Source organism: Parasteatoda tepidariorum, chromosome X2 (genome assembly GCF_043381705.1).
Source record: "Parasteatoda tepidariorum isolate YZ-2023 chromosome X2, CAS_Ptep_4.0, whole genome shotgun sequence".
In the NCBI taxonomy this organism is placed as follows: Eukaryota; Metazoa; Arthropoda; class Arachnida; order Araneae; family Theridiidae; genus Parasteatoda; species Parasteatoda tepidariorum.
In genome coordinates this window covers 4874382-4899713 of record NC_092215.1, presented here as the reverse complement: position 1 = coordinate 4899713, position 25332 = coordinate 4874382, and the positions used below count along the sequence as shown (strand labels likewise).

The window sequence follows — 25332 nt, the reverse complement described above, 5'->3', positions numbered from 1 at the left end:
ATGTCCAAATCCAAATGACAAAAATAAATTTTGTTTTAACTTTATTTCTAAAAATAAAAACAACAAGATTTATAAATTTAAAATCAGTAATAAAAACTCATTAAATTATTAGAAGTTTCATCCAAAAAGTTTTTAATAAATTAAAAGAAAGTAAAAAAATAACCTAACAAATTCAATTCTTTATGAGCGCCTAAATTAGATTGCCGATAATTTTCACATTTAAAAATAAGAAGTTTTTTTAAAAAAGAAACTTATCTAATTAATGAAAAAACTCTTCTTTATGTATTCTTTTCAATAATAGATTGCCTTCAGAACAACGTAACATCGGCGATCACGAAGTTAGTCCCACTGAAAATAATCCACCGGAAAAGTCGCGACAAAGAAAAAAAAAAGCTGAGAGGTGCAAAAAGGAACATGCGATATAACGGTATGTGTTCTCAAAACTCCGATTCTGATTCTACAGCTCACCAATCAAGGCCATTTCAACATAACGAAACGAACATTATCTTCCACAGCGCGAGTCGACATCGGAACGTGAGAGAAGAGTCTTATATCGTTATCTTATATCCTTGCGTGTCTTATATCACTATATCGTTCTGCTCTCATTGTCTTTACTTGACGGCTTAAATCAGATTTCTGATGCATCGTCTTGAATGAAAGTCGCTGTATCGTCTTGCCGATATATGCGTTAAATCAATATGTCTCGATATATCGATTTATAGCCCAGTCCTAGTGTTGACCCTTCAAACTAAATAAAACTAGAGCTAAATCAAGTTTTAAACACCGTTTGACCTAAAAACCCAACGAATTTTTTTTACACACGTAGTCCATAGTAGAAAATTGTTAGCTTGAAATTTTCTTAAAATCACATTTTTCTTATTTTTAAAGAGCATATTGTGTTATTGTGTTCTAAAGAGCATGGGTGCTTGTTGAAAGAGTTAGTGTATATTGTTGTACATAGATGGCATCACAAATGCTGACATAGATGGCAGCAGTGTTGTCTTTAATATAACCTCTTTACTATAATAAAATATTCAGTCCAGTTTCAGCCTTCATCTAGGTATGTTGATTCATTTCTTGTGACCTCATGCTTAATTATTGGGTTAAGTCTTTAGGTTATGGGCCCAGGATGGTCCAAAAAATTTATAGCTAACATTTATTAAGTTTAATATATTTATTTTTAAATTTTTTGATAAATTTTAGAATTAAAGATAGATAAATTATAGTAGCATGTGTTAACACATGGTTAGGCTTAAATGCTTAACACTTAAATAAATGTTGTTTTTTCTTTTCTAAACTTAGTAACTAATTTAAATTAACTATGTTTTAATAGAAAATTTATTATTTTATAGTAGTTATATTTTTTGATAGTTTAATTTCAAGTTAACAAAGAAAAATAATCATGCCAGGGGGAGAAGGTTCTTTTAGCCATAAAAAATTAACTGAGCGGGCAAATTATGCTGATTGGAAGTTTGCCATGAGAATGCACTTAATTAAAAGAGATTTATGGGATTATGTTGAAGGAAAAAAGGAAGATGCAGCTTTAGATGCCAAAGCTTTGTCATACATAGTTGAAGGGGTTAGTGAAACAATTTTTAATGATTTGAGGGACTTATCTAGTGGCAAAGATGCCTGGGAAGTATTAGCAAAAACTTATGATGATAAAGGAATAACTAGAAAAGTGTCTGTAATTAAAGAATTGGTTAATACTAAGTACACAGATTGTAAAGACATGTGTGATTACCTTCATAAAGTAATTTCAGCATATCAGCAATTAAAATCAACAGGAGTTAAGGCAGATGAGGAATTAATAGTTGGAATAATTTTAGCTAACTTACCTGATAGATTTGAACCCCTTATTATGGCTTTGAAAAATTGTGGGGAAGAGATAACTGTTGATAACGTTAAAACTAGATTAATGGCCAAGGATGATAAACCTAATTCTGATGGGAATTTAGATCAAGCTTTCCTTAATGAGAAGTTTAAAGGCAGGAATAAGTTTAAGGGGAAATGCTTCAAATGTAATTTGTTTGGTCATAAAAGTATAGATTGTCAAAGACCCCCACGCCAGAAAAATGCGTATGATAAATTTAACAAAAAGGGTAATGTAAAGCCTACTTCTAGTAAGACTCCTATGAAGGAAGAAGCTTATGCAGCAGGTATCTATGTTGCAAATTCTAATCCAAATCCTAATGTTTGGTACATGGATTCTTGTGCTTCGTTCCATATGACCCCATATAAAGAATTGATAACAGATTATCAAACTGCAAGTATTAGTCAAATTAAAACAGGCAGCTCTGTTATAGAAGTTGAGGGGGAAGGGAGTGTTAGTTTTCTTTTATCTAGAAATGGGGAGAAAGCAAAAGTAACTTTTAATAATGTATTGCATGTTCCAAAACTAACTGCTAACTTGCTATCTATTAAGTATTTAAACAAAACTTTTGGGATGGTTACTACCTTTACAGGGGAAAGATGTTTTGTTCATAAGGGTGATAATTTAGTAGCTAGTGGAACAGGTGTAAGCGATAGATTATATTCTTTAGATATTCATAATGATATGGCTTTAATTACTGCTCAAAACTCATCAAATGAAATATTGCATAAGAAAATAGGTCATTTAAGTGAAGGAGGGATGGTTAGATTGCAAGATATGGTTGAGGGTTTCTCTTTTAATGGGAAAATTAATGATTGTATACCATGCATTAAAGGTAAAATGCATAAACAACCATTTCCCAAGGGTAAGGCTAAACGAGCAAAAGAATTGTTAGGCTTAGTGCATAGTGACCTCTGTGGACCAATGAGTGTTTTATCAATAGGCGGTTCTCGGTACTTTATAAGTTTCATAGATGATTTGTCACGAATGACTTTTGTTTACTTTATAAAGAATAAATTTGAAGTTCTTGGAAAATTCAAAGACTTTCAGGCATATGTAGAACGACAAACTGGCAAACCTATTAAGGTTTTACGCTCTGATAATGGGACGGAGTATGTTAATAATGAGATGGATAGTTTTCTAGCTTCCAAAGGGATTCAGCATCAAAAGTCTATCCCTTATACACCGGAGCAAATGGGGGTTGCAGAACGCAACAACAGAACACTCGTTGAGCGAGCTCGGTCTATGTTGGTGGATGCCCACCTTGGCCAGGAATATTGGGCTGAAGCAGTTGAAACAGCAGCTCATTGTAAAAATATATCTCCAACCATTGCGGTTCCAGACATGACACCTTTTGAGAAATGGAGTGGTGAAAAGCCAAACTTGAAATACTTAAGGGTGTTTGGGTGTCGGGCTTTTGTTCATATTCCCAAACAGAAGCGTTTAAAATGGGATATGAAAGCTAGAGAGTTAATGTTTGTTGGGTATTGTAAGGATAGGAAGGGCTATCGTCTAATTGATCCAACTAATTATAGTATTGTTGTAGCCAGAGATGTGCATTTTTTGGAACATGATATGTATCATGACAATAACAGTGACAAAAGTTCACCAGAGTTCAGTGATGACTCTTTATTCAGTGGGAGCATTGTTGATTTTGACAACACATCAGATAAACTCCAAAATGATGATAATGTTAGCAGGGGTGATAATGAATTAAATTTCCAAAATGATATTAATGCAGGTCAGGATGACATTAATGGCTTAAATAGAGGCGATTTTGTAAATAATGATGAGAGTAATAATATAACCGTAGATAATGACATGCCGAAATTGACACCTATAGGAAGAACAGTTAAACTTCCTGTTAGTTATCAAAATTTTGATACCAATGGTATGCCAGATTTGCAAACGCCAAACTTAGATCCTATTTGCTTTGCCGATGCTTTACTGGCAATAAATGAACTTCTTTCTGAACCTAATACTATTGATGTGAATGGAGATATTGAAAGGTACAAAACCCGTTTAGTAGCTAAAGGTTTTTCCCTGATCGAAGGAATAAATTGTACAGAAACGTTTTCCCCAGTAGTTCATTATGTAACACTAAGAGTTTTGTTGGCTTATGCAGCTATTTATGATTGGGAAATCGATCAAATGGATGCTGTTATGGCTTTTGTTCAAGGGACACTAAATGAAGAAATATACATGAAAATTCCAGATGGGTTTAGTGAGTATTACGAACAAAATTTAAATGGGAAAGTTCTTAATAAAGCTCTAGATGGCTTAAAGAAAAGTGACAGGCTTTGGTATCTGACATTAGAAGAAAGCTTAGTTGAAATGGGATTTAGGCAAAGTTATTTTGATAGTTGTGTGTATATTAAACTAAATGATAAAGAACTTGTAATTGTAGGTATTTATGCAGATTATATATTAATTTTTAGCAACTCAGTAAGGCTTAAAAATTTAGCAAAAAAGCAACTAAGTAAAAGATCTGAAATGAAAGATTTAAAGTATTGTTTAGGGATTAAAATAGAATGCAATAGATCAGAAGGGTCCATTAACCTAAATCAAACCCAATCTGACAATGAAGGTGGTTCCAATAAGGCACAATCAGATGATGAATATTCTAATAAAGAACAATCAGATGAAGAAGCAAAGGCTTCAGGCTCTGACGTGTGCCACGAGATGATTGTGAAACTTGATGATGAAGGAGAAGGTGGTAAAAGACGAAAACGTAAGAAAGGTAGAGAATCCAAGAAAAGGAGTATAATCGTTTCTAAAGCAACTATTTCATCAAGTGAGGAGTCTGACAGTGGAAAAGAAAAGTCGAAAAGAAAAAGGAAAGCAAGTGCTAGTGATATTACTCAAAGTGATGAAGACAGTGGGCCTAAAAAGAGGAAAGTTGCTTCTGATAGTGGAAGTGATGGCAGACAGAGTGATGAAGACAGGCCAAGCAAGAACAGAAAAATTGTTTCAGATAGTGATGAAGATAGTGAATTAACAAGAGGAGAATTACATCTGATAATAGTCAAAGTGAAGAAGAAAACGCACCAAAAAGGAGAAGGATTGCTTTGGCCAGTGGGAGTGAATATGATAAATATAAATGTGGACTATTTAACAAAAACTGTTTATAGAACTAGGCATGAATATTGTGAAAAATTAATGGGACTGATATGATTTATTTTTTCTGCACATTTGTGATTTTCTTTTAGTATTCCCAAAAATGTCAACTAAAATGGGAGTGTTGAAAGAGTTAGTTTATACTGTTGTACAAAGATGGCATCACAAATGCTGACATAGATGGCAGCAGTGTTGTCTTCAATATAACCTCTTTACTATAATAAAATATTCAGTCCAGTTTCAGCCTTCACCTAGGTATGTTGATTCATTTCCTGTGACCTCATGCTTAATTATTGGGTTTCTTTAGTGCTAACTTTCGAACAAGAAAGCATAGATTTAAATTGTTCTACCAAACGTTAGTCCAGTAAGCATATTCATTAGTTAAACACCAAAAGAAGTTAAGACTAAAACAAATTACAAATTATATAATTCAACAATTAGAGCTAATTTATAATCTAAAAGCCACAAGTTAGATATTCCTTTTAAAAGTTCAAGCATTACACAAAAACGTTAGTACTATGCTAGCCTATCAAACTTTTTTGCACAGCATTGACGATTTTTAGGCCTCTATACGAAATCAGTAGCCCAATCAAAAATTTCATTAGATCATCCATCAAAGAAGAGTTATGCCAAATAAATTTTAAGCTTACATTTGATTTAAAAAAATTCGTTTTTATTCAAAGTAAGAACTCCGGAATAGAGAATTTTTTTGTAGTCCACCCTCCAAAAAAGTCATGACTGAATCAAGTTTTAGTTAGTATATGACCTAGAAACTACAAGTTTGACCTTCGCTTTTATATGTTAACACAAAAAAGGAAATTGTAGGCCAGATTAAAAATTTTGTTAGTAAATTCTTTTATCGAAAAATATGGCCTAAACCTTAGTTAAGTATAAACAAGTTTGAATTTTATCATAAAACGTTAGTTCATTGTAGAAAATTGCTAGCCCAGGAAAAGTTTGTCCGCAACATGCCAAAAAAAGGTTTTGGGAAAGACAAGTTCTTGTTTACTTTTGACCAAGAAAATTTAAATTTCGTTTCTACTAGAAAATTGAAATTTCGAAATTCGAACTTTCAATATTATCATCTACTTCATGAATTTTGGTTAAGCATCACTTTTTTTGTGAAAGGGCATCCCATATTATCAGTAATTTTTTTTTTTTTTTTAAAGGAAAAAAATTAAGTATTACTCAAAATATCATCTTTAGCCAATTCAATTTTATCCCAGAAAATGCAAGAAAATATTAGTGGAAGTAAATTCTGTTCGTGAACGGTATAAAACTGGAAAAACTTTTTCAACTGTTGAGTTATAACTTCTTCACGATTGTTTACATCGCCATATTATTCTTGGTTCATAGCCAGAACTTCAAACTTCAAGAGTTATTGTAATTTTGTAATTTTTTAGTAAACTTTTTAAATTTCAATGATAGTTACATAAAATATTAAAGCAGTATCATATGTAGTGGTTTTTCTTCAGTTAAAAATCAGCTAGAAAAGTAATATAAAATACTTCAAATCATGATGTGCTAGAGAAGATGATGTTGTAGAAGCATTCAGTGTACTTAAAAATCTTGACCGCTTAATCATAACACTTAAGAATTGATTTAATGATCAGGTATTTAAGATCTAATGAAGTCAATAAATATTATGATTGTGTTCATTATTGATAATGAATAGTTTTCGCGTATTAGTTGAATTTTCTGTTACAACGCATTGTCTAACAAGTAGCATTGTAATTAGTTCAGAATCTGATCGCTTACTTGGCTATTCGTATTTGATAAAATTTCTTTGGAACAATGATAAAGAAGAAAAATAATATTCTGTAAACAAGTTTGGCATGATAAAATAATTATGAATTAATCTGCTTTTTATATGCTAAAGCCATTACATTTTAGAATGTTTGAAATTTTATTCATTAGACGGACGCTATTGTTTCTTCATTAAAACTTATTGTTTAAAATATTGTAAAATAATGAGTTAAAGATCTTTATTTTCATTTCTTGAATATAGACTGATTTGCATGCTTGTGATGATACATAATTATTTATATTAATTTGTAAATGACAGCAACTTATTAAAATATAAGCAACAATATGATCTTATCAAAAAGTGTTTTCGTTGAATGAAAACAGTGCTGAAAAAGAGTTACAACTTTTTATTCAGGAAGTTTGAAAAAAAAGTGCAAACATTTCCTATTGGCTCTATGAGTTTATGCAATATATAGAAATATTTTGATAGTTAAGCGTCCTGGTGTTTTATCTTCAAAAAAATTTAAAAGTGTTGAATTTTAGATATTTTTGTATCAGTATGTGCTCGAATGTTCATTTCAAATAAAAAGAGCTTACGGATTTTGTACTATATATTTTTTTAAATATATATATTTTTTTTAAAGAGAGAAAGAATAAAATTTTTACTTGAGAATGGTTATAAATTAAACTTTTTCAGCTAATCACTTTCCCTCTGTTACTTTTTTCGATTCTTGTGTGTGATACCGAGATTTTTTTGGCACAGGTATTGATAGGAATATCTACCCATTGAATTTTATTATAAAGAATAACACAATTTCTTAAAGATATTTTCAAATTAAATAATCAAAGTTTTCAATAACTATTCAATGCTTAATATTTTTAAATTTAGTGTTTTTAATGTATGTTTTTCAATTTAGTGTTTTATTTTTTTCTCTCTTATAATTTTAACTTCGTCTGCTGGATTTGCGAGCTAATTTACCAGAGAGGAATAATTCAGTTTTGAGATGTACTGCAGGACACTGCAAATGGAAAATAACACACTCTGATAGGAAACTGAGGACCGTAAGTTCGATCCTGACATAAAACAAAACAATTGGTGTGTATTTGCAGTAAGGTGCACTTTAAATCTCTTGTAGCTTGAAGTCCTTTTATTGGTTGTTGTGTAGAAGTTTGAAGAAAGGCACATACCTGTGTGAATTATCCCTTTTTATTGTGATATATAAGCAATAATCACTGTTGTTATGAAATCTTCAAAAAAACATTGAAAGATTCCTTAGATTAACGCTCGGAAATATAACAATAACATGCATTAACAATACTTGTAAAGATAACTGTAATACTTGTAACAATAATTGTAAACAAAAATTTGCATTACGGAATAAAACTGTAAGAAATGGCGGTAAAATCTCAAAATATGTTATTATTAAAAACAATAATAAAATAAAAGCACATAGTTCAACTGTTTCTTTTCTTTTTTTATATATTAAAGAATAAAAATTCTGTTACTTAAAAACAAATATGTGTTTTTAACTTGCATCTTACCAAAAGATTATCTATATGATAATCGTAAGCAATGACGGTAAGAATATATTGCCTTTAGAATAAGTGAAGTTTATTTTTGTATTGTGTTTTGCTTTAAAATAAAATAATTATATTGTGAAGTAATGTTAGTCTTGATTTATATTTTGATTCTTAACCACTGCAGTGTAATTCATTCTGCAACTTCATTAAACATATTCAGAATTTATGAAAATGGGGGTTGGCAGATATGTTATGTTCATTAATAAAACTTAGCAAGATATTAATGTTGAAAATTTTTGTTAGTGATGCTTAAGTATCATGAAAACAGATATATTTAAAATTTGGTTACTTTTAAATTTTCAAGATACCTGAGAGCAATTTAATTTTAACATTGTCGTTAAACTTTAACTCTAGTTTGGGAGTATATTTATTACTACACTAGAGAACCATTTATCCGGTATCCAGATAACCGGGAAACATTTTGATCGATTTTCCCGCCATTTGTAACTAGAACGATTATGAAAAAAAGCGGAAATGAACTCTTCCTTGAAATTGAGTAGAGGAAAATGTAAGGAGGGGGAGAACTTTTCCCCCCGTTTACCCAGAGAAACGTCATTTCCTCCGTGACCTTAAAGGCAGGGAAGGGAAGAATGTTTTATTTTTTCCTTTAGGCTGACAATCAAGCTCAAGGGTGTGGCATGCTGATTTCGTTTTCTGTTTAATTTACGAGGGGGGCGGGAAAAATGCATATCAGTGAACAGAAGATGAAAGAAAAAAATATATTTATCTATTTGACATCGATTAATAAAAATAAAATCTTTTTCTTCTGAATAAATTCAAGTGCGGTATCATTTGCAAGTTTTTAGTGATGTGGAATCACATCTGCTGTAATTAAATATCGTGCTTTTATCAACAAAAATAAATAAATAAAAGGACAATTGTTTATTAATTTAAACATAGGATTATTTTATGAAGCAGATTGCAGTTTCGTTTTTCTGATTCCACTGCGTTTAATTTTTTTTCCTTTTCACTATAAATTTCGCACTCAATAAATTCATTCTTTTTATTCATAAATTTTATCATTAGTTTTTTTTTTTTTTAATTCCGTTGATCTTGCCTTGTTCCAGGTTTCAATATTTATGCTAGTGCCTTTTTTAACTATCGTTTTGGTTCGATAATTTTCAAGTGTTTTTATTTAGATTAATAAGTTTTCCTTTTATTTTATCGTTTCCCCCGAATAATTAGGTATGAAACATATTGCGTTATTTAACCATTGGTTTTGTTCATATTAGTTAATTTAGGAATTGTAATTATTTTTAAAAAATAAATACGTGAATTTTGTATTTTTTAATCTTGTTTTTCTTGTCTAAACGTGTAATTTTTTTTTATTCTTTTAAATGTTATTTTTCTACCATTTTTTTTCTTTTTAAAGTTAGGAGTACCTTTCTTTTTTCTCTTACTTTATGCATTACACTTTTTTCTTGTAATTCGGGTTCGATAAAACATCGATTAACGACACTTTAAAGTCGATCCAGAAAACCGGGAAATTCAGACATCCGGGATAGTGATGGTCCCGAGCATCCCGGATAATTGGTTCTCTACTGTTACTTTAATTTTGATTGATTTAGTTAGAATTTAAGATAAGTAATTTATATATATATATGGGTCATTCTCACAAAAACAGTCATTTTCATGTCCCCAGTATTAGTTGTTGAAAACAAAACNCTTACTTGATGCATTACACTTTTTCCTTGTAATTCGGGTTCGATTAAACATCGATTAACGACACTTTATGGTCGATCCAGAAAACCGGGAAATTCAGACATCCGGGATAGTGATGGTCCCGAGCATCCCGGATAATTGGTTCTCTACTGTACTAATATTCATTACTTTAATTTTGATTGATTTAGTTAGAATTTATAAGTAATTTATATATATATATAGACATGTTTCTGATATTTGAAATTTAACTGAAGAACATTTACATTATTGCGCAAAACCAAAAAATTTAAATCTATGTATTAAAGAATCTTATTTATATTTTCATCCGCAAGGTCCTGTATATTCGTTTAGAAGACAAGTTTTTTTAGGACATAATATAGCTTTTTTAAGGCATAATATACTTTTTTTTTTAAATTACTAATTCATCAATATCAGAAACTTGACTCCAGACTCAGCTTAATTTTTTAAAATTTTCTTTTTATAATAAGCTTTGTTTAAAATGTTTACAAATTACTCCTACTCTTTGTAAATCTATTTATGTTTATAACCCATTATCTTTTATCAGGAAAAATACAATGAAATTGTTTCAAACAAAAAATATATTTTATTATAGCAACATTCTCAAAACAGTAATTGATTAAAATCAAATTTTGATGTATTCATACTAAATTCAGCTTTTAAAAGATAATGTAAGAAATTTTATATTTTTCGTCTCATTCTCTTATGCAATTATATGTTTGTGCAAATTTAATTTAGATAAAACATAATATTTACTACTTTTTTCGGTTTTAAAATTAAAATATTATGTAACTTGTTTGGCTGCTCAGTACATAACACCTCTAAATAATTATGGAATTGCGTGCCTATGTAAAGTTTAGAAAATTACTGGTAATTCTCATAATATTAGATGGCTTTCCTGGTTTTACTCCCTAGAAAAAATTTTAAGTTGCGTTTGGGATTTGTTGTAGGAGTTTTGTTAAATAAAATTTCAGATATTAAAAGAATAAAGTTTCGTAAGTATTTCTGCAATTAATTTCCGTGCAAAAAGAGTGGGAAAAATATTTGTTGAAGTAAGTAATTTGAATATTTTTAAATTATTTTCTTTATTGTGTTAATTATTACAAATAATGACAATTTAAAATAAATTTATTTTAGGATTTAAAGAAACAAAAATTTTTTAAGTTAAACTTTCCACTCAATTTAAATGAAAATTTAACTTTAATTACAAAGTGTGGTTTTAATTATATAATTTCAGAATATAAATAATGTATGAGAATTGTGAAGTTACAGGTAGCTAAAGGAATGTCATTGGTTCCAGCCAACTTTATTTAAATAAGTCAAAAAAGTCAAGCGGAAATATCTCTCAGCAAACTTTTGACCTGGAAACCATAAAGTTCAAATATTGTTTAAATACATTAGACTATGTTAGCCAATCGTTAGCCCAGCCACCAAAAAAAAAGGTATGGAGAAAACAATTTTAGCAACTCAATGACGTATGAAAAAAATTTGAAACTTTTAAATAGGTTACCAATTTTAGCACACTGTTGGAAATCACTAGCATACGCTAACCTAAAAAACTTTTCGTTACTTAAATCCCCGAAAAAGAGTTATGGAAATAAGTTTCAGCTTACATTGGACCTTGAAAGTTTTTATACAAAAGTTTACAGTAAGAAATCGAAAGTTCACAATAATCCGACATATTTTTTCAATAGCTCACATGCGAAAAAAATAGTTACTTCCGAAACAAATTTCAGTTAATTTATGACTTATAAGACTATATTTTTTCTTTCATTAGACCAAAGACATCAACAACTTCAATGCTTTTAATAAAGAAAGGGGCTTAGGAAAAAATATTATTATAACCAGTGCAAAGCCTATTAAATAAAACTATTTATTCTGCCAAAATTACCAGCATTCTAGAATGTCATAAACAGTTTTTCAAACTTCGAAAGTACTAGTTTCAAGAACAACTTACAAACATGGAATGTGCATAGTTTCAAGTTTTGAGAATGAAGAACTCGTGTTTGGAAAAACAATTATTTTGTGAAAGGGCTCTAAAATTTTAATTGTGTGTTAACTTTTTAAATTTTGAAGTGTTTCTTACAATTGACTGAAAAATGTGATGTAGTTAAAGTAATAGCATCAGAAAAATCTATACTAATGAATATATAATAATGAATATGAAATAAAAAATATTGCTTTTTCTTATATACTCACCACCATTTACTAATTTGTAAAAAAATGACCATTTTTTTCCAAACTGAGTGAAATTTTAACCTTTTTATAAAGTAGTAAATTATGTTTGCAAAAAAGTAATTTAGTTATATTGTAAATTTTAATTCAGATGAGGCAGATTATATCAAGAAATTTAATATCTTATTAAAATATTGAAAATTATTTTAAGATGATTCTAAATTTCAAAACTGTAAATATTGAGGGATATGCTAGCATAATTTTTATTTTAAATTATTGTAAATTAAAAATAAGTTTGAATAGAATGTACTCTCTTATTAACAAAAACATACTATCTATCATATTTTTGAGTGAATATTTTTTATTTTATTTATGAAAGCTGTAATATGTATAAAAAGTATAATATATTTAAATTTTAAGATTTTGCATAAAAATTATTACATTCTGTCTATGTATACAAATATCCAAGCGATTGTAAATGAATAAAGTATGTTTGAATATCGATCTGGATTTGCATATTTTTTGTTAATATTTTTAAGCTATGTCATTATTTTTACATTTATTAATTAACTTCAAATTTATTTTTTCCATAAGCCAATGTAGTTGATATGGTAATGTTTCTTTAATTAAAGATTGGGGGTACTCTTTTATATAAAATTTTATTTGTGAAAGTAATATTTTCATTTTTAAATAATTTCAAACTACATAAATAAGAATTTCCTAAAATTAAAATTCTCTTTAAAACATTAGTGGTACTAACTCTACAGCATCTGTTGGTTCTTTTACGAATGAAATGTAAAATAGAATTTTAATTTTACAAATATCAACTTGAAGAAAGAAAAAAAAATTTTATGAAAGAAAATATTTTTAAAGCGGCAAAAAGCAGAGAAAGTTAGCATCATTATTAAATTATTATAAAAAAAGAGAAGATAATTTAAGTCAAGATCATATAAATCAAATTATAATTTAATTATTTAAATCCATAAAAATTTTTAAAAAAAAACTATTTTTATTTTAGATGTGTTTATATATATATATATATATATACACTTTTTTTTTAATAAATATTTACTGTTTAATAATTAGCTGTCAGAAATACTGTTAGTACTGTTTTTATATCTGTTTCATATTGTTTTTGTTTTATTCCTGCCTATTTTTATTATATATTTTTTTCTATTTATCGCATTTTTTTCATTTTGAAATTTCATTCTTTTATATATGTATAAACTTTCGTTTTTTTTTCAGTACTGTTTCTGTTTATGTTATATAGATGAAAATTAAGTAAGTGATTTCAATTCTTTTAATATTTAGGGACAACTATTACAGTTTTTTCTATCTTTATTGTTACAAAGTTATAAGAGTTGATTGCAATAATTTTTTTAAGTAAGGTGCCACATTTTGTTTTCTAAAGAAAATTGAGAAATGTTAAAAAAAAATTATATTTAAAGTTCTCGAGTAGACAAAACTTTTATGCGTGGCTGGAATTTGAAAGATTCCAGGGTAGTTCGGATTATAGAGATTTTACTGTAATATAGATTTCTGATAGTCTTTCTGTCTCTTACATGTTTTATTTGCAATGATATATTTTATAAGTTTAATGTCAGTAAGGGTTCAACTTATTTTTGAAATTCTGAAAAACTTTATTTTACACTGGATCAGTATTTCAGGGGAATTGTATTTTATTATCAAAGATTCACTTTGAAATAAAGTAAATTTCAGATTAAATTTTAATTTATGGTTGATAAAATTAAAAAAATAATGGAATAAAATATTTCACTATATAAATCCCAATAACGTCAGTTTTGCTTAGTATCTAATACACTTTAAGATTCTAAATTAACAGAAATTTCATCTAGCATTACTGGTTTGAAAGATAAAACCCTAGATTCAAAATTTCATAAGATAAAAACGTTATTTATACTACACTTTTTACATAAAATTACTTAAGAAGTACAGAAACATTTTTCGCATTTTAGAACTAAATTTTGTAGTGTATATGATATTTTGAGAAATGCTTTACATAAATAATATGAACAAAGGTACGAAAGGTTTTCCGGTAACAAAGTATTAATTTTTTCCTGTTTAGCTCAGCAAAAAAAGCATAAAAAGTTTGTACCAAAAATTACTTTTGGATAAATTTTGCCATCGAAATCAAAAGTTGGAGTTTTTCCTCGAAACGTTAGCAAATTATAGCAAATAGATCGCCCAAAATTTCCTAACAACAAGCCACATAAAAAGATATAGCGCGATAAAAAACTACTTGATGACGTAGGCAAAAGTTTGAACCTTGAGCATATCGGTCTTTAGCATATCGGCTCTAAACGTGGACGCTTAAAACGTCTACAGAACCAATTGTAAGTTAGTAAAAAATAAATTATTAAACATTGTGTAAAATAATATAAAGATAATGTTTGTTCTACCAAAACTTTATTTACATTTTTATCATTGCACATATCTCATTTAATTATTTCATGTTATATCTCATGTCATAACTAGAAACAACAAATTTGAATTTTGAGATTGAACGTTTGCCCTTTGTAGGAAATTGTGAGCCCCAAGTATATGCTATTTTACCTACCAAAAATAGATACAGAAAAATCTATTTTTATTTTCCTATGATTAGGAGTTTTGATTTTCGCCTTCAAGCAATAGCTCATCGTAAGAAATTGTCAGACCCATAAATTTTGTTTTGTTAGCAAACTTATCAAAAATGCAATCAAAACTAGTTTTACTCAATTTTCGACAAAGAAATTACAATTTATGACCTAAATACTCTAAGTATGAATTTTCCCTGCTGTAGGCTATTACAGTGTTGTACGTTAGCATTGCTTATAATCTTCCCCTTCAATTTGTCTGAGAAAAATGAGCAAATTACATTATTAACAGAAATATGGAGCATCGCAAAATAACTAGCAATTACATGCTATCTTCATCATAAAGACTATAATGCCTAAATCTATTTTGGAATTTGTCTGTCCCTCTAATAGGACTTTTCATTTATCATTACTAGTTGACAACATAAGATTATATAAAGTTAAACATTACCAGTGTAACCATTTAGATGTTCATAATTCGTTCTAGGACGCCATTTTATGATTCCTCAATTTTCAGCTTTCTATCTCGATCAATTTTGCAAGTAATTCCTTCGGATTTTTTTATTGATTGATTAATATTTTCAACTAGTTATAAAACAAAAGTAGTCGACTTAATTAAAATTTTACAATGTGGTGAAATACATTTTTCTATCGTTTAAGTCAGCAATATGCGAAAAAAAGGAATGGGAAGGAATTTATAACTGCTAAAAAATACTGGAACTTTTGTTTCCTGCTGTTCAAAAATGCATTTGTGAACATGCAACAAGCTGTCAAATATGGTAACTTGATTTACTGAAAGGACATTGACCATAAGACGCAAGAGTTCCAATATTTGATCAAAACAATATATCGATTTGAGAATACCTCGATATGTGACTAGACATGCATTTAGAGCAACAAAACTAGAGATTTCCACGCTTTGAGAATACTACGTATTGAGACTACCACCACTTGAAACATGACTTGAGTCTCATGACTTTCAAATTGAAGACTTAAACTCAAGTCATGTAACTTTCATGACTTGAGTAAAACAGCCTTAACTTGAGACAAACACAAACTGAGACTGATTCAATCTAAGAAAACCTGAGACCAACTTGAGTACACCACAGACTGAGACTTCCAAGTCTTCAGACTTCAGAATATTACGATCCGAGACAATTTAGTCATAAGATAACCACAAACATGAGACTTACATGACTTGAGACTACACAATCAATTAATATTATATCTATCTCACATGTTTATTTGGAAACTAAAATAGACATTAGCTTGCTACCAAGTGCAAATTTAATTTTTCACCCATCTACTTTTGAATAAATTTATGCCTTGCACTTTTGTATTTAAATCTGAAATTTATTTATTAATATTAATTGAATTTATGGAAACACACTTCGTAGAGTTAAGCATTAGTTTTGAACAATGGTACAACAACCAGAAAACTAAAGCATCGGAAGCTAAAAAATTGGTAAAAAAGCAGCGACAAAAATTTCTCTTAAATTTTTCATTGATTGCAAGACAGAACAAGTAGAAAAAACAAATTTCGTACTTTTAACAATTCATGTTTGTACACCGGCGCCTTTCAACACTAAAATACTGTAGATCAATTTTAAACCTAATTTAAACTCTGTTGGGCTGAAATTCAATTTAAAGAATTTATGACTTTTTTAACCATGAAAGTGAAATTTTTTCTTATAAGCTCAAAATCACGTCGTTACGAAGACAATATATAATTTTTTTCTCGATCGTTCACCGTTAAAAAAGTTTTATGTCCAAAAATGTTTCAGCTAATTTATGACTTGAAAATAATAAATTTTAACTTTTTCAAACGTTAGGTCATTGTAATTATATGTTAGTCCAAGAAAACCATCGTTAGTACTCCATTTGAAAAAAAAAAAGTTGCGTCCAAATCATGTATTAGCTTACTTTAGATTTTCGTTAATCCAAAAGTCAAAATAAGTTAAAGCCAGAACAAATGTTTTCTCGTTAACACTCGAGATAGCACAAGTTTTATATTTTCCGTCAAACCTTAATTTATTGTAAGAAAACGTTAGCACTATGTTAGCAGAATCAACTTTAGTTAGCCTTGCCGTTAAATCATTTTAATGATATTCTTTTCATAATAATTCATTATATAAATTCTTTTTCATTAAATAGTTATAGCCGTTTGTAAACGCTTGATTCATTTTGAACTACCCTGCATTTTCAAAAACCCGACAATTGCAGATTCATAATAAAATTCTTACCAGAACTAGTGGTGTATCAGAAAATTTTGATGAAGTCAATGCCATGTCTCCTCACAAAGACCAATACAACATGTCCTGTAAAATGCAAAAAAACATTAAGAATCCAAATAAAATTATCAACGTTTCTAAAGAGACAATTAAATAGAAAGAATCACTGTTAATTTACGCAACGTCTATAAGTATCATTTATTAGTTAGGAAGGAATATACAAATTATATGAAGCACTTTCACTCCCATACCTCTAATAACCAAAATTAGTCCACTAAGAAAAACAAGTTTTAGTTAATTTATGGCATAATAAGAAGTATGAAAATTTATCGTCGGTAGTTAGCCTAAAAAATGTTTTTGTTAGCCTACCCACCAAAAAAGGTCAAATCTAACTTTTAAGTTAGAGAGTTTGAAATTTGAATTCAAACATTAGTCTACTGAATAAATTTTTAAGCACACGTTAGACCTAATAATTAAAGTTAACCCATCAAATTAAATAAAATTAGAACTAAATCTAGTTTTAAACACCCTTTAACCTTCAAACTAATGAAATTTTTTTCAAAGTTTAGTCTACTGAAAAAAACAAAAGTTTTTGTTATCGAATTCATTTAAGGAAAAATATGTTTAAGTTTTAGTTAACACTACAAACAAGTTTGAACTTTATTAAAAAACGTAGACCGTCGTAACGTAGAACGAAACGTAGTGCATCGTAGAAAATCGCTAGCCAAGAAAAAAACTGTTTGCTAACATACCAAAAATAAAAGTTTTGAGGAAAACTAAAAATTTCTCTACAACAATGATAAAGATAAATAATAGTTTTCTGTAAACAAGTTCGTCATGATTAAATAATTATTAGTTAATCGTCTTTTAAGTTAAAATCGTTACGTTTTAGAATCTTTGAAATTTATTTATAATATTAACTTTAGTGTTACTTTATAAAAACTTCCTGTTCAAAAGACTTAAAGACATTTATTTTCATTTCTTGAATATAGACTGATTTGTGTGTTTTTGATACATTTTCATTTATATTAATTTGTAGAGGATAGCAAATGATTACAAAATAAGCAACAATATTTTGTAATTATATGGTATATGGCTTAAATTACGTTGAATGACAGTGCTTGAAAAGGAGTTACAATTTTTATTGAACTCCTTTTCAAGCACAATTGAAAAAAAATTTGAACATATCCTATTGGCTCTAAGAGTTAATGCTGTGTACAAAACTATTTTGATAGTCAAGTGTCATTGTACTTTATCTTTATAAAAAATATTAAAGTATTGAATTTCACATATTCTTGTATCAGTTTATGCTTGAATGTTCAATTCAAATATAAAGGACTTGAGGATTTTGTACTATATATCTACTTTTCTTATAAAAAGAGAGAAAGATTAAAATTTTTCCTTGAGACTGGATATAAATTATACTCTTTCAGTGTTTTCATTACAGAAAAAAAAAATGGGAGAGAATTTCTCACCCTTTCTCAAAAACAGGGTGAGATTTCAAAAAGTTAAGTGAGATTTCTAAAAATTAAAAAAAACACGAATAGAGTAGGAAAAAAATTATTTCTTTAATTATAATACATTTTTAACATCTTCTAATTGAATATTTTTGCTGCATCATCATATGGAAAATTTCTATATCTACTTTTTCAACAGCCATTATATTTATTTGGTTGAAAAATATCCGTATTTGTTTCGTTTTGACCGTTTCTACTGACATTTGTTTCATTTTCATTTGTCCACTACGGAGTAGAAGATTTCGCCTTAACAAGGTATTTGTTCATCTTACATTCATGCACAATAAATGTAAACTTGTTACATAAAGAAACCTTACCTACGGTGAACATGTGGTTGCAGAGAAATGTGCTCTGAATGGGGTTCCGTGGGTCGGGGAGGGGGTGTTCTGCTGTTTGCACCGGTTCTGAACAATACTGGTAAATAGGGAAGCTAGATAACAAGGACCGATGTTCAAAATAATGAAAGATCAAGGAAGAAAAGTGAAACGGAATTTATTCAAAATGGCAAAAGTCGAAATTTTTTCCAAAACTTGTGCATTTTGAAATTTATTAATAGAGTGCCTCGAACTTCTCGCGTTTATAATTTTTTATTGCGAGAAAAGAAAAAAATATGCGAGATTCTCGTGTTCTCGCTCGGTAGTGAAAACACTGTATATATATATATATATTTGTTAGAAATACCTCAATGTTTAACAAAAATGTTTTTTCATAAAAATCCATATTGTCTTTTACAAAAGTCCAGACTATGTTTCAAAATATTACAAAAACGAGACTCTGGTATGAAAATCTGGATTGGTTTCTGATTTTACTACCATTATAAAAGCAAGTTTGAACAGGTATTTTAAGAATTTCTTATATTCCGCATTTTAACAGTTATCATACTGCATTATAATGTATGAATTACTTTTTCAACCAAAGCATTTATTAAATATAGAATGAATAACATTTGAATCACTAACATGTCTCCTGCTTCTACTAAATATTTTAAATAAAACAAAGGCATCACCAATACAGAGGAGTTTATATTAGGGAGTTAATTTGCACAAACTGTGTTTCAAACTCTTTTTTGATATATCTAACAACTTGTTTTTAGATTCCTTGGCATATGGAGAATTTTTAGTTTCATTTTTGTTTTTTAATTTATCAGTAAGAACAATATTATTTTGTAAAAAAAAACAATAACTAGTTACACATAGTATCAGAACTTTTAAGAATTATCAATAAAATGCTAAATTCTGAAATATTCTTGTTCATTAAAAGAAAATGCAGACAGTTTATTCATTACATAATTTTTAAATCCTCTTAATATCTTTTAATAGTTTTGATAACAAAAAAAATTTCAGAAATTTACTTCATCATTTTGGATATAAATTATTAAACACTAACATTATTAAACACTAACTATTACAAGTTTATACAATTATTAAACACTAACTATTTGGATATAAATTATTAAAATATCTATACAAACCTATAGCTTTAGTATAATGTCTAGCTCCCAAAAGTAATTCAGGTGCTCGATACCAAAATGTTACTACAACATGGTCCAGATCAGCTAAGGGCTTTAAAGGCTAATTGAATAACCTAACAAAACCTATGTCAGCTACAGGAAAAAAAAATTCTTAATTAAACCAAAAAGATAAAAGTGTTTTATAGTTTTAAAATAAGGAATTGACTAAAGTTATTTTCACAAGTAATAATGATATTTCAACTTTTAACTGACTTCCCTTCTGTATTATTCTAAATATGAGAATTGGAACTTTAATGGAACCTATTTATTTAACTGTCTATAAAAGGTAGTCACTAGTATTAATTATAACTTGTTGCCAGTGATATGAAACTTGTAAAATACCTACAGCAATATCTCTTCTGTTGATAGTTTGAATATAGTGATCTAAAGCCTGAAAAAACTTTGAAGGAAATGCTGTTATGTGATTCCTCTAGTTTAGAAATAAGTTAAAGATAAAAGGCTTAAATCCAAGGATTTCAATTGATTGTATAACACTTCCCAACATGATAGATCAATTTGTTCTTCACTAACATTGTAGGAAGCCCTGGCTGACTCATACCTGCCACATTTTGGTATCCCTCATTGAAGAGATTGATGCACCAACTCTACACCATACTGTAAGGCAATGTCCTACAAGTCTCCAGAAGACATAGATGCAGTATGATCTTTAGCACATCAAATTTCGTTCCTGCAACAGTAGATCAGCTGCTAATGCGCTCAGATTTTATCATTAAGCATGTGTGATTTTGGAAGAGATGACCTTGATTGTTACCAAGGCAATAAGTGTTTGAGATATTCGTAAGTGCTGGCAAGGGTCTTTGAGTCTGTAACCAGATTGTTTTACAACTATGGAAAAAGGTGAACACCCCAAATCAGGATAAGATAGGAAGCTTTGATTGTGTGAAGCACTTTTTAGCTACAACATAACTTTATTTTATAATTATACATAACTTATAATTAAGTAAATCAATAATAAATACATATTATTGCTCCAACAGGGTGCGTAGCCAAATCTTTCAACAAAAAATAAGCACCTTTTAAGTGCTAAAACATTATTTTTAAGCACTAAAAACATTAACAAATGCAAAATAGTTTTTAAAGACTTTTCGTGATCATGATAAAATAACTAGTCATTGATAAAGAACTCTATTTCTTGATTATATTAGTCACCATAAAAAGATTGAGAGTTTTTTTTCCGGTTTCATTTCAGAGGGTGGAAAATGAAGCCTGAAATTCAGAATATCTTGCAAAATGCAGCAGAGTTGTACATGAGAGTGCAAGAATCTCCCCGAACCCAGCACAGTAGATGCACATGCGGACCCGCAAGTATTTGATCAAACCTGTAAAATGATTGGCACTTTCATATGCTACAGACAGACGGCATGCCGAAATACATTGTGCTTGAATGAATGCAAAAACGATGAATAGAACAAGGTGAAAAGGACACTTTTGCATAATACGTGGTGAAAATTGACATGGTAAAGAAAAAATTTTTTATTTTTGAAACGTGAAAATTAAGCCCTTTTTAAAAACACCCAATATAAAAAGCACCTTTAAGAGTTTTTAAAAAACAAACATTGAAAATAAGCACCTAAAAACGCCATGCCACATGTTCAAACTAAAGAAGGAAATTAAAAAATCTACTAATACTTAGAATTGAATAAAATATTTATATAGAAATGATAGCAATGTGACATTATAATCATTATACGATATAAGAGAATTTTATTACTCTTGCTTCTACTACAAAGGAATATTTTGTATTATTTTTGAATCACCTAGTTTTACTCTACCACGCTCAGGACCTTCACCCATAACTAGAATATTTGCAGGTTTCTAAAAGAGAAGAAAAACATTCTAATAATTTAAAATTACTTTTATTGTAAAGCAAAATTTTAATAAATAGTGCAACATAAACTGCTCTTCAAAATAAGAAAACTAAATGAAAAATAAAAGAGGAAAATTAATAATATCAAAATTATGAACTATAAATACATAATTATATAACACAATAAATCATATTTAAAATTGCTTAAACTAGGACAAACATTTTTCAGAAAAATCATTCAAGAAGAAACAATATGTTTTAAAAAAATGAATACTGAAAATAAAAAAATTTACTCATGTTAAATGATCATGTTAGTGATCATGTTAAATGATTATGTTGCATGATTAAATAAATCCAATTGTTTAGGAAAATTTTCAAACTTAATGTGAAAAACATAGCTAAAAACAAGCAAACCTCCAAAATGAAAGAAAATAAATTTAACTTACTAGATCCCTATGTAAGACCCAGTTGGAATGTAAATAATGAATTCCATCTAAAATTTGATATAATAGAGACTTAACCATTCCTTTTGGCACCATTACAGCCTTTTTATTTGCTTTGGCAGCTCTGTGAAATTTTATGATATGCTGAAAGAAAAATACATAATTTTTGAATACTTAGAAAATATCTCTCATTGCAACTTCAGATGCAACTATAATTCATATTGAGAAAATTTTTAAGACATTTTCTTCAATGATTTTAAACATGTTAATGAAAGTACCTTTACCTTCCAAAACAAATAAGTTATTTGACAGTTAAAATTTGCAGAAAAAAATTCTCTATAAGTGCTTAAGAAAACACAACCTACTACGAGCAAGTGAAATACTGATTTTAACTGCTAGATTTATCAAAATTCAAGAACAGGCAAATGAAGTCTCGAAGTTAAACAGCAATTGATAATCAAACTTTTTCTAAGGGTTAATTGTAGAGAAAAGGCAAGTCAAAAGGAAATAGTTTAAAGATTATAAGAAAAAACTATTTGAAGAACATTCAAATAACTATACAAAAAACATTCAAATAGTGCAAAAAAAACTTTCAAATTATGTTTAAAAATTATTCTTGAATAGAGAAAGAAAATAATCCCTTACTCAATTTCCAACTGACAGAAAACAGCTAAAGAATGACAGAATATGTAAAACAGTTTCGACAGAAAGAGTTTTTAAGCGAGAGATAAAAGTTTGCATATTATTTGAAACAATGTAAACAGTAAAAGTTAGAATGACACTTAAGTATCTTACATTGCATTTTGAGCCACAAAGGCTCAATGGTTGAAGGCACTAAATTGTTATTGCAAAAGACAATCCTTGAAGCTCTACTAGCTTCAGCTCGCCTGGGCTCATGTGGGACACATAGGCATCCTGTGAGTAATGTCAATTACATTATTAGAAGGACGCAGTTTGTCTTGAAATTGTGGATCCTTAACTTCTACGATACCCCTGACTCACAGCGAGCTGTTGCAGGGATATGTAACTTTTACATTGAATTCCACTAACTAATGTGTGTAACTACTAATGTGGGTCAAAGAGTAACTTCCGGAAAATTTTAATGCATTGTTCATACCTTAAATTTAAACTTTTCTAAAGAGCAAATACTATAAAGTTATGAACTTAAATTCTATTGACATACAATTGAAAAAAATTTAATAATAGTAATACCAATCTAACAAAGTTGTTTCTTCATGTTGTTCATAAAAGAATTGTACTTCTGAAGGGTATTAATATCCATATTAATACATAAATGTTTATAATTATAATTTATTATCAAATATATATTAGAAAGTTAAGAAATTTCTTTTTGATTCAAGCAATAAAGATGTCCAATTTACAAATATACTAGATATACATTAAAAAACTCCATAACCTAACAGCTTTTGATCTAAAAATACGATTTTTCAAGATTCAATCCTAAGGCTTCAAGAAACATGCCTTTAAATATGCTAATTAGTGTACATCAGTATTTTAAATTACTAAATCAGTTGAATAAAATGTACTTAGAATAAACATACATTTTTTTAGACAGATTCATAATTTATTAATACAAAATATGGGAGTAAGACCATTACAAAAAATATGGTCCAGATGTTTAAAGCAAAAGGCTAGGCTAGGTCTTGTTAGGTCAAAAGAACAATTGAAAATTTTAATCCCTTAATGTAAGTTAATTTTTGTACACTATTATAAAGCTGTTATCAAAAATTAATTCCATGAAGAAAAAAAGTTTAATAAGTTATTTTAAAAATAATCAAAAGCATTTTATGTTGGAAATGTTAGATAGCCTTAAACAAAATTTTTAAAAAAAATATATACAAAATTTATAAGAAATTAGCAAATAACTTTGAGGAATGAAATTTAAAAAAGTTTTACATTTAGGTTTTTTTTTTTTTGGAACTATTTAACTAATTTTATACGAATTTAGATTTTGTCATTTTAAAATTGCAATAATCAAGATTATGCACATAAAAAATAATAATAACAAATATTAAAGCTTATACGTAAAATTTCCTTAGGATTAAAAATCAAATAATTGTTAAAAGTTTAGTCTTGCATATTTAAAACTATAAAATTAATAATTAGTTTAGTAAATTAGTTGTTTACAAAATACTTACAGTGTAACGTCCCTTTTCCGGAAGGGTCGATTTCCCGGACACTTTTTAACAATCAAAATAAACATTTCTTCAGCTTCTAGAGATCTATAATGAAATAATATATNAAAAAAAACGAAGTCTTTTGACAGGTTTTTCCCCTTCTCAGCTTCTAGAGATCTATGCATTGAACCCATAAATCAACAGAAAAGAGAACAGAAGATCTACTAAGACCATGACGCTCCACCTCTGGAAGGCAGGAAAGGGAGCAAAAGAGCACAACTGAGTCCCCTCCCTCCCCCTTCTTTCCTATGCAGCTGGCTAGTAAAAGAGGCATTTCCTGGAACCCTTTTATTTGAGTGTCAGGGGAAGAAGAAATACTGTGAAAAAGGGTAAACACAGCAAATGTTAATGTAGAGGGGGAATCCCCTTTAGTCACACAAGAAAAAATAAAGAGAACCCAATCAGCATGCCATGGGTTTATGCTTGATTGATAGCCAATGATGGGAGAGAAAATAAGAATTTTTCACTACCCCGCCCTCAACTTGAATGGCAAGTAAGGAGGAAATGAATTTTTCTTCTCCACCTACCCACCTACCTTAATGAATGAGGAGAATTTCCCCTTCTTGCTTGAATCGTTCTAGTTCAAAATGGCGGAGAGAGCAATTAATATTTTCATAACTGTGAATTTTTTTCGTTTTCTATATTTATTTTTAAAATAGCAATAATTATTTTTTTTTCTAATATTTTGTTTATGATTGATAAGATATCATTCTAATACTAAAACATTATTGCCCGAAAAATAATGTTTATTTATTTTCTGCTTCTAAGATTCAGATCATTTTAAGCTTTGTTTACCTTGGAGGTCAATTATACGGAAAAATCAAATATACGGACTTCGG

General features: G+C 28.7%; 1 protein-coding gene and 2 long non-coding RNA genes across 6 annotated transcripts in view; 1 reads left to right on the top strand and 2 right to left on the bottom strand.

Annotated features, from left to right (window-relative positions):
- Window positions 1–19508, bottom strand: part of LOC139427159 (uncharacterized) — a 36854-nt gene extending 17346 nt beyond the window's left edge. Inside the window, exons 1-2 of the long non-coding RNA XR_011638321.1 lie at window positions 18832–19508; window positions 17010–17084 (exon numbers count right to left, since the gene is read on the bottom strand). This is a non-coding gene — a long non-coding RNA (uncharacterized lncRNA). The remainder of the gene's footprint in view (window positions 1–17009; window positions 17085–18831) is intronic.
- A 477-nt stretch (window positions 19509–19985) lies between these two features.
- The window catches only part of LOC107451254 (cyclin-dependent kinase 8-like), a 9691-nt gene continuing 4344 nt past the window's right edge, over window positions 19986–25332 (bottom strand). For 3 of the 4 annotated variants that reach the window (XM_043054994.2, XM_071188000.1, XM_071188001.1), the window contains 3 exons: window positions 22299–22439; window positions 21803–21860; window positions 19986–20117 (listed from right to left, as the gene is read on the bottom strand). In XM_043054994.2, coding sequence (XP_042910928.2) covers window positions 20086–20117; window positions 21803–21860; window positions 22299–22439 — 231 coding nt within the window. In that variant the 3' untranslated portion in view covers window positions 19986–20085. The remainder of the gene's footprint in view (window positions 20118–21802; window positions 21861–22298; window positions 22440–25332) is intronic. The other variant, XM_071187999.1, reaches the window with a different exon arrangement.
- The window catches only part of LOC139427161 (uncharacterized), an 11080-nt gene continuing 6964 nt past the window's right edge, over window positions 21217–25332 (top strand). Inside the window, exon 1 of the long non-coding RNA XR_011638323.1 lies at window positions 21217–21502. This is a non-coding gene — a long non-coding RNA (uncharacterized lncRNA). The remainder of the gene's footprint in view (window positions 21503–25332) is intronic.